The 13,524-nt window shown below is 44.3% G+C and overlaps 1 protein-coding gene across 1 annotated transcript; it reads right to left on the reverse strand.

The window, feature by feature from the left end:
* Positions 1-9,301: 9,301 nt before the first annotated feature.
* LOC141165175 (olfactory receptor 5I1-like) lies at positions 9,302-10,243 on the reverse strand. Its single transcript, XM_073650807.1, has one exon. The coding sequence runs from the start codon at positions 10,241-10,243 to the stop codon at positions 9,302-9,304; it is 942 nt and encodes a 313-aa protein (XP_073506908.1).
* Positions 10,244-13,524: the final 3,281 nt, after the last annotated feature.

The raw sequence follows: 13,524 nt of genomic DNA on the forward strand, positions 1-13,524 counted from the left end.
TGGGCCAGACTAAAGTATTGGCACCCTCAGCCTAATACTTGGTTGCACAACCTTTAGCCAAAATACAATACTCTGCTGGAATTGTAGACCATTCTTCTTTGGCAAACTGCTCCAGGTCCCTGATATTTGAAGGGTGCCTTCTCCAAACTGCCATTTTGAGATCTCTCCACAGGTGTTCTATGGGATTCAGGTCTGGACTCATTGCTGACCACCTTAGAAGTCTCCAGTGCTTTCTCTCAAACCATTTTATAGTGCTTTTGGAAGTGTGTTTTGGGTCATTGTCTTGCTGGAAGACCCATGACCTCTGAGGGAGACCCAGCTTTCTCACACTGGGCCCTACATTATGCTGCAAAATTTGTTGGTAGTCTTCAGACTTCATAATGCCATGCACACGGTCAAGCAGTCCAGTGCCAGAGGCAGCAAAGCAACCCCAAAACATCAGGGAACCTCCGCCATGTTTGACTGTAGGGACCGTGTTCTTTTCTTTGAATGCCTCTTTTTTTTTCCTGTACACTCTATGTTTCCCAAAAAGCTCTACTTTTGTCTCATCTGACCAGAGAACATTCTTCCAAAACGTTTTAGGCTTTCTCAGGTAAGTTTTGGCAAACTCCAGCCTGGCTTTTTTATGTCTCGGGGTAATAAGTGGGGTTTTCCTGGGTATCCTACCATACAGTCCCTTTTCATTCAGACGCCGACGGATAGTACGGGTTGAAACTGTTGTACCCTCAGACTGCAGGGCAGCTTGAACTTGTTTGGATGTTAGTCGAGGTTCTTTATCCACCATCCGCACATTGCATTGAAATCTCTCGTCAATTTTTCTTTTCCGTCTACATCTAGGGAGGTTAGCCACAGCACCATGGGCTTTAAACTTCTTGATGACACTGCGCACGGAAGACACAGGAACATTCAGGTCTTTGGAGATGGACTTGTAGCCTTGAGATTGCTCATGCGTCCTCACAATTTGGTTTCTCAAGTCCTCAGACAGTTCTTTGGTCTTCTTTCTTTTCTCCATGCTCAATGTGGTACACACAAGGACACAGGACAGAGGTTGAGTCAACTTTAATCCATGTTAACTGGCTGCAAGTGTGATTTAGTTATTGCCAACACCTGTTAGGTGCCACAGGTAAGTTACAGGTGCTGTTAATTACATGAATTAGAGAAGCATCACATGATTTTTCAAACAGTGCCAATACTTTTGTCCACCCCCTTTTTTAGGTTTGGTGTGGAATTATATCCAATTTGGCTTTAGGACAATTCTTTTTGTGTTTTTTCATTGAAGACAAATTAAATGAAGATAATACCAAAGAATTTGTGATTGCAATCATTTTCAGGAAGAAACTGAGTATTATCTGACAGAATTGCAGGGGTGCCAATACTTTTGGCCACCACTGTACATGCATACACAGAGCACCTATATGCAGATAAATCAGTCTCAACATCGGAAATTACATTAATAATGCAAAGCCAATATCAATGTAATTCTGCTGTACACGCTGGGGGCCCTGGGCAATTGCCCAATTTGTACCTCTTTCCCTTAATGACAGCCCTGTCCGTATTTTACAGCGTGCACTCTGCTACAATAGCCAGGAAAGAAGTATAACCTGTCATGTGGTTAATGAGAATAATATGTGAAATGTAAAGTATATGTGATGCAGAAACTAGGAGATTAATATACTAATGATGCTATTGACATGAGCATTGAATCCAATGTAACAGCAGTTTTGCACTGTGGTAGTCTGATGTAGTGATTATGTAACATATATTAATGCACAAGTATTATCATACATGTGGTTTAAAAGTTAACTGTTCGCTGTTTATAGGTATGGCAATTGTACTTATGCTTAAAGGTTTTGTCCGGTTTTAGGCTACAAGTTTGCAGTCACTCTATGTGACTGTAGAGTTGTGAAACCTCAGATTGCACAGTGGTAGACTCGCTCACTCGGCTGCTCACAAGGGTAGACACAGGAACGTTTCTAGTTTGAATCTTCTGCTGATATATTAAAAAAGTATGGCATAGACCAGTGCACAGTTCATCAAAATAAAAATGGCCTGTGATGACACAGCTTTTCTTCTTAATTATGCCAGACATGCATTGCCTAGGCAAGGAACAATATACCTTTATTGTTATGTTGACTTTTAAATTTGTGTTCTTCTTTGGTTAGTCAACACATACTATTGTTTGAATAATCCTGAATGTTGATCACTTGAGTTGATATTTGGTAATTGATGAATAGCTGTTATCTACAACGTATTGTCTGCCAGTTTTGCAACACAGTGACTCAGGGTCATTGAACAATGGCCGATGGGCCAGTGGAAGGGTTAGACTCTGAAATTTGCACCATCTTGTGTTTTGCTGGGACTGTTCTATATGTTATTGATTGCTGGTGGTTCAATAAATTATTGCCACTCTGTTTACCATCACCCTGTGTTGTCTGAGTAGTGTTCTGCCCACGGTAAAAGAAAGCAGGCATTCAGTGGTATTAGCCCTGGTCCATGCGGACTTTCTACAGATAACTGGGCCAGCGGACAAGAACACCCACTGACTCTGCACCCGTCTTGGTGGGAATACTCTGCCAAAAAGTCTATGTGTACTCTGCATGCGGCTCTGTGTAAGTAGTGTGCCAAAAAGCTTCTGTGTGTGTACTCTGCACCCATCCCTGTGTGATTACTCTGATCAAAAGCATGTTTGTATAATCTGCACGCGTCTCTGTGTGCGTACTCTGCCAAAAAGCCTGTGCGTGTTCTCTGCATTCGCCTCTGTGTGAGTACTGTGCCAAAAAGCCTGTGTGTACTCTGCACGCATCTCAGTCGGAGTACTCAGTCAAAAGTACTCTTTTTGTTCTCTACTGTGCACTTTTTTGGTGTGGAAAAAATGAGGAGAGCATCAAATAGGGGAAGTAGAATTCGCCATGGTGCTGTTGGTCGTAGTGGTGTAGCTGCTGGTGGTGGTGGTAGTGTAGCTGCTTCAGGAAGAGGATGTGGTCATTCTTTGCCTGCTACTAGCCCAAATGAAACACCTTCCTCTGGTGCATGCAAGCGACAGAACGTTTTACGTTACTTCATAGGGCTGAGTACCGCTGCACGAATGGTGATGCCAGAACATGTTGAGGAGGTTTTTGATCGGATGGCTGAGAGTGCCTCTAGTTCCTTTGCATTATCTTCCACCTGGTCCCCTGCTGAAAGAGCAGAGATGGCACCTGTGGGCCAAGGTCATCTGGCTTCCACCTCACCCACTTTAATATCAGCCAAGCAGTCTGTGCCCCAAGTCATTCAGCAGTCACTTCTGCTTTTTGATGACTCCGCTGGTTGTGGTTCCATGGGCCGTCCACCTGGCCCTGCCCCACAAGTGGAAGAGATTGGGTGCACTGATGCCCAACCACTTGTTCAGTTGGAGAATGAGAACGTGAGAGGGTTAGTGCACACGCTCAGCGGAACACTGCAGCGCATCTCTGACGAAACACAGGTGCCAATTGCTGCGTCTTTCTGTAGTATGCAGGTCGGCAACGAGGGCAGGTGTGAGGAGTGGGTGGAAGATGATGCAGGGGATAAGGTCCTAGACCCCACATGGGGAAAATGTCATTCATGTGATGTGCACACATCGGAGAAAGAGGAGGTGGACACGCTGCCCCAGATGCCCAGCAAAAGAGGGAGCAGGGTGCAAAAGCACAGCGGACGGCCCCTAGCCAGTACGTAGGCTGCTTCTGTCCACCACGCCGCCAAACTGAGCATATCAAAGGAGCTCCCTGGAATGACATTTCTTCAGGCAATGTGCTGATGACAAAAGACTGGTGGTTTGCATGCTGTGCCATCACAGCTTGAAGAGAGGCATAAATGTTCTGAACCTGAACACCACCTGCATAATGAGGCATCTGAATTCAAAGCACTAGCTGCAATGAAGTACACACCTGAAAAACCAGGAAAGATCTGAGGCTCATCCTGCTGTGTTTTCGGCCATTTCCTCCAACTCCTAATCAACAAGGGCTCCTAGCTAACCGCAAAGAGTGTATGTGATAGCATCACCACCTGCAGTGTCACCGAGCATCTCCTCGCTGTCCCATGGAAGCGTTCAGCTGTGCATCCTCCAAACACTGTAGAGAAAGAGAAAGTACCCACTATCCACCTACAAGCCATGATCCTCAATGACAACATTTCAAAATTCCTGGCATTTGAAATGCTGCCATTCCGACTGGTGGGGATGGACAGTTTTATAAAACTAATGTCGGTGGCTGTCCACAGTATGTGGTTCACAGCCGCCACTAATTTTCCAGGTGAGCCATCCTTGCACTGCACACACATGTTACGGACAAAAGCACGTGTGCACTGCACAACTCCATCAGTGGCAAGGTTCACATAACCACCAATACATGGACCAGTAAGCATGGCTAGGGACGTTATATCTTCCTAACTGCCCACTGGGTAAATGTAGTGGTGGCTGGGCCTGAGGTGGTAGGGGTTCTGCTGCATGTCATAGCACCTCCTATTCTGCTTCCTCCACCACCTTCTCATCTGGTCAGCGGAACACCTGCACCACCAACTTCAGCACAGCAAGGGGGAAACAAGTGCTGCATCTAGTACTCCACCACATGGCCAGCGCCGATGATGACATCATCAGCGTTTCTATCCCACTTCTATACCTGCTTTAAAAAAATGCTTCAGATGATGATGGACCATTCATACCATGATCAGGACAGTCATCCAAACCTGGATCGGATGGTGGGTCCCTGTACCAACAGAGTCCAAGTACACAAGTGTCCAGCCGGAGGCTAGTTTTGGAGAATGAGGAGGACGAACTGCGTTTACAGCAGGGTGGCACTCAAAGCAGCTCACGGGCATCACTGGAGCATGGCTGGGTGTACAGAGGCCAATGCATGCTGCTGTGCCTGCGCAACTACCACCAAGTTGCCCATATTGTTACCAGTGCTGATTACTGGGTGGCCACCCTGCTGGATCCCTGCTACAAAGACAACGTACCATTCTTACTGCCATCACTGGAGCAGGATTGGAAAATGCGGGAATACAAGCGCAAGCTGGTAGACACACTACTGTTGACATTCCCACCTGAAAGCAGGGGTTCACTGGAAGAACAAGGCAGAGGAAGAGGAGGAAGTCGCCAATGCAGCTGGGGCACTGGCATCACCTTGGGAGTAGTGTATGCCCGAAATGTGGAAGACCTTCCTAAGCATGTCACAACATCTGGCACTATCATCTGATATGGTTCGTATTAGCAGGAGACGGAGTTTCAACAACATGGAGGCAGAGTACATGTCCATGCATCTCCACTTACTGAGTGATTTGTCTGCCCCATTTAACTTCTGGGTCTCCAAATTGGACACATAGCCTGAGTTTCCCCTTTACGCCTTGGAGGTGATGGCCTGCCTTGCGACAAGTGTACTGTTGGAACATGTATTTAGCATGACAAAGGGTGTGATCACAGCCAGGCTCATCTGCTTGTCCACAGCCAACGAGGTCAAGCTCACATTCATTAAAATGAACCAGGCATGGATCCCACAAGACTTGTCTGTACCTTTGGCTGACTAAAGATGTATACCAGCCGCACCCAGCCATTGTTATAATCCACCGAAGTTTGTTCTTTCTGCTTGCCATTTTCAATGTTTTGGGACCTCCCCAAATATTATTATTATTTATTATTATAGTGCCATTGATTCCATGGCGCTTTACATGTGAAAAGGATATACATAGCACAATTACAATAAATTTTGAACAATACAAGTCGGCGACTGGTACATGAAGAGCGAGGACCCTGCCTACGAGGGCTCACAATCTACAGGAGATGGGTGAGGATGCAGTAGGTGAGGGTAGAGCTGGTTGTGCAGCGAATGGTGGAGCGAGGGTTACTGCAGGTTGTAGGCTTGTCAGAAGAGGTGGGTCTTCAGGTTCCTTTTGAAGGTTTCCACGGTAGGCGAGAGTCTGATGTGTTTGGGTAGAGAGTTCCAGAGTAGGGGGGATGCACATGAGAAATCTTGTATACGATTGTGGGAAGAGGAGATAAAAGGGGAGTAGAGAAGGAGATCCTGTGAGGCTCAGAGGTTGCATGTAGGTAAGTCCCAGGAGACTAGGTCACAGATGTATGGGGGAGACAGGTTGAAGATGGCTTTGTATGCCAAGGTTAGGGTTTTGAACTGGAGTCTCTGGGCAGTGGGGAGCCAGTGAAGGGATTGACAGAGAGGAGAGGCCGGCAAATAGCGGGGGGACAGGTGGATTAGTCGGACAGCAGAGTTTAGGATAGATTGGAGGGGTGCGAGAGTGGTAGAAGGGAGCCCAAAGAGCAGGAGGTTGCACTGTTCGAGGCGGGAGATGATGAGGGCGTGCACTAGTGTTTTTGCAGATTCGTGGTTGAGGAATGAAGGATCCAGGAGATATTTTTCAGTTGGAGTCAGCAGGAAGTGGAAAGGGCTTGGATATTTGTTTTAAAGGAGAGGTTAGAGTCCAGGGTTACCCCGAGGCAGTGGGCTTGGGGAGAGTGGGCAGCCATTGACTTTGATGGATAGGTCAGTTGGGGGGGGGGTCGTTGAGCGAGACGGTGGAAAGATGATGAATTCAGTTTTGTCCATGTTAAGTTTTAGAAATCTGTCAGAGAAGAAGGATGAGATAGCGGACAGACATCGTGGGATTTTGGTTAGTAGGGATGAGATATCGGGTCCAGAGAGGTAGATCTGTGTGTCATCAGCATAGAGGTGATACTGAAAGCCATGGGACTCTATGAGCTGTCCTAGGCCGAAGGTGTAGATGGAGAACAGCAGGTGTCCTAGGACTGAACCTTGGTGGGGGGACACTGACAGATAGGGGGTGAGATGAGGAGGTTGTGTGTGAGTGGGAGACACTGAGTGTCCTGTCTGTTAAGTATGAGGAGATCCAAGATATATGGAAACAGGGAGGGAAAGAGGGGGAGAGTCAGCTCACCGGAATGCAGTCTGCAAATCCTCTGTCCAGAGATCCTCGCAGGGAGTCGTCCTGGCTCGGGTCGGTGCAATGAAGAGAAAAGAGGAAAATCTCCAGTGTAGGATAAAGTTAAAACATAGTAATTTATTGAGTCCAAGATAAAAAAATCTTTGAGTTCATCCGAGAAATACAAGCATCACATCAATCTGCTCCAGTGAGGAATTGCATCAGTCAAATCGACGCTTTTCAACTCAGAGGAGTCTTATTCATGATCTAAATAAGACTCGTCTGAGTTGAAACGTGTCGATTTGACTGATGCAATTCCTCACTGGAGCAGATTGATGTGATGATTGTATTTCTCGGATGAACTCAAAGATTTTTTTATCTTGGACGCAATAAATTACTATGTTTTAACTTTATCCTACGCTGAAGATTTTCCTCTTTTCTCTTCATTGAGATCCAAGTTAGGGCCATGTCTTTGATGCCAAGAGAAGAGAGAGTCTGACACAGTGGACCATTCCCTCTTACTACAAAGGCAGATGACAGGTCCAGGAGGAGAAGGACAGAGTAGTGTCGCTTGAATTTTGGCAGTTAGTACCTGAAGTGTGAGGATGAGATAAGTCAGGATGATGGTAATTCTGCTCTAAACATTGTAATTGTGGTAAAGTTGTATTTTAGCTATCATGACATGTCTAATTCAGTGAGTATTTCTTATTCATGAAACACCAATTCTAGTTCATCTTTTCTTAGGTCTCTGAATTATACCAATCTTCTCTTTCTTGCCCAAGAAATTTATAAATAAGTTAACAATTGGGTTTTATCAGTTGAGGGTATGTTGGATGGTAATGCGTAGATGACAATTTATTCATGAATATTCAGGAAGAATAAGGGTGCTTTCACATTGCGTTCAGGCACCCATTCAGTGGCCCTATCAAAGCTTACATCCAAACCCCTCGCAAAACGGGATTTGGGCACTGGGCGCTCTGACCTACATCATTTTCAGAAGTGTACACCTACAGGTGGCGGACGCTCAAACGTAGTAGACTGCATCTGGGTGTCCATCTCCAGTAGGCGTGCACGCCCGAAAATTATGCACGGCAGAGCACACGTTAGCTCTGTCAGCACTTTCATAGTCTATAGCCCCGTCGGAGCATACGCCCGAATCCCATTTTGCTGGGGGTTCGGATGTAAGCTCCGATGGGGCCAGGAAACGCAATGTGAAAGTATCCTAACAAAGAAACAGTATAATGCAGAGTTATGATAAAAAATTCTCCAGAATTATTATTACAGAAGTAATGCAAGAATTTCCTACAATTGTGACAGATTCTCTTTTATTGGAGTCATGTACCTACTCTTATTTCAAATGAACAGCTACATGCAGTCAGACTTCAACTGCCTGTCAATAGTGTTCATTAGCGCAAATCTGTCACTAGGTTTCACAATAGAAATGTCGTACATTATTAAATAGATCTCTTAGGCTGTATCCCCAGAATGGGTTTTTACTGAGTTTTAGCCGCTGTTTATATTCCCTGCAACAAAAATGAAACATCTTACAGTTCCAGCAAAGTGGATGGGATTTCTAGAGATCTCATGCCTACTGTGCTTCGTTTTTACTCAGTGTAAACTGACCTGCGGTGCGTGTTTCAATACCATAACATGTCATTTTCTCTTGCTGGTACGCTGACATTTATATGTAGATTTTTCCCATAGATTTGCATTAGATGCAGAAAATCCACAGGTAAAAAAACACGTGTTTTTAATACGTTTCTGTGTCGGAAATGCATCAAAAATACATGTAAAGGACACCTGACTATATCAGTAAGGTTTCGTCAAATCCAAATTTTAGGAAGCATCAAAACAAAGCAGCTTTGTTTGAAACATGAGACACCAAAAATAGACAAAAAAATGCAGCATGAAAAATGTGATAAAAACGCATGTAAAAAAAACGCAATCAAAAACTGCTAGTAATCTAATTTACTTAAGACCACGTGCACATGTTCAGTAACTGGTGGGTTTTTTACCTCAGTATTTGTAAAGCCAAAACCAGGAGAGGAACAGTCAGAGGAAACGTATGCCGGGCTATGATGTGCGGTGAAACTCTGCCCACAGCCCGGTCACTCAGGTAGATTAGGTCCTGCCTCGGTGATGCCGAGTCAGCTTCTAATTCCGGAAGTTGCCGAGATATCAGCAAACATCAGAGGCAGCTGCATCTGGGGGGTCACGTGATAGGTATGAGCAGACAGCGATAGCGCTGCTCACAGGCATATTTGGAAACGCAAGGTATTTGAAGAAAGCCTTATTTCCAAGGTTTAAATCGATCTGCCCAGTAAACATTGTAGAGGACAACTTCTTTAAGAGAGTAATCAAATTGCCGTTCTCCTTTGTGTTACAATGTATGAATTTAATTTATCCTTTTATTAAATAATTTTTGCAGAGAGGTTTTAATGTCTTTGTTTCTCATGCTATAAATCAGTGGATTTAACATGGGGATCACCATCGTATAAAAAACTGTTGCCACACTACCGGTTTCTACAGAGGATGTAGAGTTGGGCCTTAAGTATACATATAGTACTGTGCCATAAAACAAGGTCACCGCTGTGATATGTGAAGCACAGGTTGAAAAAGCTTTTTTCCTTCCATTAGTGCAACTTATCTTTAAAATTGCCACTGAGATGGAAATGTATGAGACAACAATGATCAAGATAGAAGACATTGTTACAGAAGAAGAAAATGTAAACAAAACAATTTCATTAATTGTAGTGTCCGTGCAAGAGATTTTTAGTAAGGGAGGAAAATCACAAGCAAAATGATGGAGGACACGAGAGGCACAAAAAGAAAGACGAAGGGTACAACAAGTCTCTATTAGAGAATGAAGGAATCCAGCACTATAAGCTCCAGAAACTAGTCTCACGCAAGTCTTCTGATGCATAATCAAGTTATAGTTCAATGGATTACAGATTGCCATATAACGATCATAAGCCATAACAGCAAAAAGAAAACTTTCTGTGCTGCCAAAACTGGTAAAAAAAAAGAGTTGAGTTATGCATCCAAAATATGATATTGTTTTCTGATGAGAAAAAAGGTCTACAAGTGTTTTGGGGGTAATATCTGAAGAATAGCAAATATCAAGGAAAGCCAGGTTGCTTATAAAATTATACATAGGTGTTCGAAGATGAGGGTTTGTATAAACAAGAAAAATAATGCACGCATTTCCAAAAATAGTGACAAGATAAATGAATAAAAAAACAACATATAATAATTTTTGCATGTGTGATTTGTGAGAGAAACCAGATAGAATAAATTCGCCCAGGCTGGAGCTGTTGATTCTACCATAAAATTCCATGAAAAAATGGGAAAACACCTAAAAATATATATATACACTCTAATACAAATAATAATAATTTATTATGGGTAGTGTTGTTGCTAATCATTGCAATGCAATGAATCCCTTTTTATATACACAGTTATGACATGAGGGGGTGCAACTGTCAATGATCTCTATGAGAAAACAATAGTATTATTATTATAAATAACACATAACAAGTGAGGACCTTCTTATAGAGTTTCTGTTGGTGCCCAGCAAGTTCCAAAGACTCTCTATCCAGCATACTTAACCAGAAGTGTATTTGCTACTTTTATGTTCTAATAATGAAGTTTGTCATCCCATACTGTGTCGGACTGTGGTGCCAAAACACTGAGGGCCCACTGATCAGCTACATGCAAATATTATATTACCCTCATTCATAAATTTATATAATAGCAAACTTATAGAGTTTCCTTTGGTGCCCACCAACTTCCCAAGACACCCTATCCAGCATACTTGACCAAAAGGCTATTGGTTACATTTATGTTCTAATAATGAAGTTCACCATCTTGTACAGTGTTGGACTGTGGTGCCAAAAGCCCACCCAGTAACATTGACACCGAGGGCCCACTGATCAGCTACATGCAAATATTATATTACCATCATTCACAAATTTATAAGATAACAAACTGGGTAGTTTGTTAAATGAATGATGAGTTGTTACTTCTGTCTGTACATAGTGAATCAAGTGTATTTTGCCTATTACTGCTCGGTCCCACTCATGCACAGGGAACCACCGAGAGATTCACCTTTTCCCATGAAGGTCAGTGTGAACCTGATCCTGTAAGTCATAGCACTTTAGTAGATGTTGAGAATTAGTCACTTTAAAAATCTGTAAAATTTCCTGTTACCTGTAAGTTGTACGTCAAATAATGTGCACAAATATGTTATTTTTTAAATGAAATAATGTAACTGTGGCCTTTGTATAAAAGTAAACATTGTTAGACATTTACAGCAGAAGAAATAATATCATGTAATTTTTGCTGATAGATGTACTGTATTTTTAAGATCTCCAATACATTTCTCATTAGCACATGTGCTCTGCCTGCATCACGTATGATTACAATGCGTAGTGATCATCTATTAATATATTTTATATTGCATCAGGATAAATTTCTACATTTACAATAATTATTCTCTGTGGAATATATTTGTTTTTTTTTTCTAAATCATTTTGCATCATCATAAAAAAAACCTTCAACATCTGATCTCTACTGTGAATAATAATAAAAATAAGCTCCATATAGCGACAACATATTCTGCAGAGGTTTATAATTAGTGAAGTAAAAAACAAGTAAAATGGCAAGTTATAAAAACAAATAGAAAGAAGTGACACAGTTAGAGAACGTTCATTTTGCCTAAGGTTTGGGCACTTGGGTTGGCATAATAAATATACTGTGAATAAAGCTTCATGAAGTAGTGGTCCAGCCAATATCCGAACCAATACAGATATAGTGAAGAATGTAGCAACAAAGATAGCTAGTTACAGAGGGATCAGGGCCAACTTTAGACAAAATGTGTCTCTGTGTAAAAATGTAAAGTTATGCCCTAAATGTTAACATACTGCAATATCACACAAAAATATTAAGAATGTATTTCTAGGAGCTGTTATAAAACCGTTAATCCAGTTTACTGACCTCTTTAGACAGGCTAATGAAGAATAATGGGTATAGAACATTCTCTTATATGATCATTCTGTCAACATACAGTTTCATGCTGTTAGCAGCACATCTCCTATTTACATCGGGTGATGCGCTGCTGAGAATCATGTTTTGTCTTCTGGGCAAAACGATTCAATCACCGAATGAATGTACATTTTGCTTATTTGTTGGGTTATTTCTGACATGTTTTCACCTATACTTACACACTGTATGTTAAACTATGTCACACTATCTGATTCACACACTCCACATAAAACTGCATGTTATGTGTAGCGTCGGCGTCTCTGCCTCCTACCGGGCAGAGACGCCGTTCCCCTCACCGCCGTGGTCCCGGTCCGGCGTCCTCCAGCTCCCCTGCTCCTGCTGCTGCGCGCACCGGGCACTGTGCTTAGGGCGCACGCGTGCTCCCTCCCTCTTAAAGGGGCCGCGTGCGCTGTCCTAAAGAGTCCTCGACCAATGGCGGCGGACCACTCCTATATAAAGCACCTCCTGCAAAATGGAGGTGCCTGTGCAAGGTTGCTGTTTGTGTGCTAACACTGTCCTCAGCCCTCCGGTTCCAGTGCCTGCCAGCCTGTCTATCAGCAATGCCCGCTAGCCTGTCTATCAACCGTGCCCGTCAGCCTGTCTATCAGCTGTGCCCGCCAGCCTGTCTACCCGGATCACCTGTCAGGCCACCTGCCGTGTCCGCCTGCTTGCCAACCCGGATCACTCGTCTGGCTACCTGCCGTGCCCGCCTGCTTGCCAACCCGGATCACCCGTCAGGCTACCTCCCATGCTCTCCCGCTGTACCTGTCAGCTTCAGCCATCTGACCCGTGGGAGTCGCCTGCTCTCACACAAGGTCGGTCCCAGAGTCGCACCTGGTCCACCTGCCCGGTCCCTCCTTGGTTCATGGAGTCGACTAAGACACGGAGCGACCAGGGTCGGTCCGAGTAGACACTTAGTTACGCCCCTCTGGTCCCTCCTTGCATCCCAGCACAGATGTTCCACCACGTGGATCCGTAACAGTTTGCACAGGCCATGGAACCTAGAGGCTCCCAGGCTCCTTCGCTCTCTGACCTGTACCAAGAGGTCTCTCGCCAGAGATCCCAACAGGATACTATCCTGTCCTATCTACGGACAGTCAACTCCCGCTCCTGCTCCGGCAGCACCTCAAGCCAGTGGCGCTGTGGCACCCGGCTTTGGACCCCGGCTCTCTGCGCCTCCACATTTTGGTGGTGACCCCGTCCTATATCGGGGCTTCATAAGTCAGTGCACGCTGCACTTTGAATTCCTGGCACACCAGTTCACCTCAGACCAGGCCAAGGTGGCATTCATCATGTCTCACCTCACCAGAGAGGCGTTGGCGTGGCTTAACCCTCTGTGGGAGAGAGGGGATCCTCTGGTGTCCGATCTTCAGGCAGCCTTCCAGAAGGTGTTCGATGAGCCTGGATGAAAATCTTCTACTGCCTTCTCACTTCTCCGACTCCGCCAAGGGAGTCTCACTGTGGGCCAGTATGCAGTACATTTCCAAACCCTCTCATCTCAACTTGCCTGGAACAATGAGGCCCTGGGGTCCACCTTTTTGGAGGGCCTTTCCAGATGGATCAAGGATGAGCTAG

Source organism: Phyllobates terribilis, unplaced genomic scaffold (assembly GCF_046119375.1).
Source record: "Phyllobates terribilis strain yellow unplaced genomic scaffold, ASM4611937v1 Scaffold_11__3_contigs__length_659146591, whole genome shotgun sequence".
NCBI classification, from domain to species: Eukaryota; Metazoa; Chordata; class Amphibia; order Anura; family Dendrobatidae; genus Phyllobates; species Phyllobates terribilis.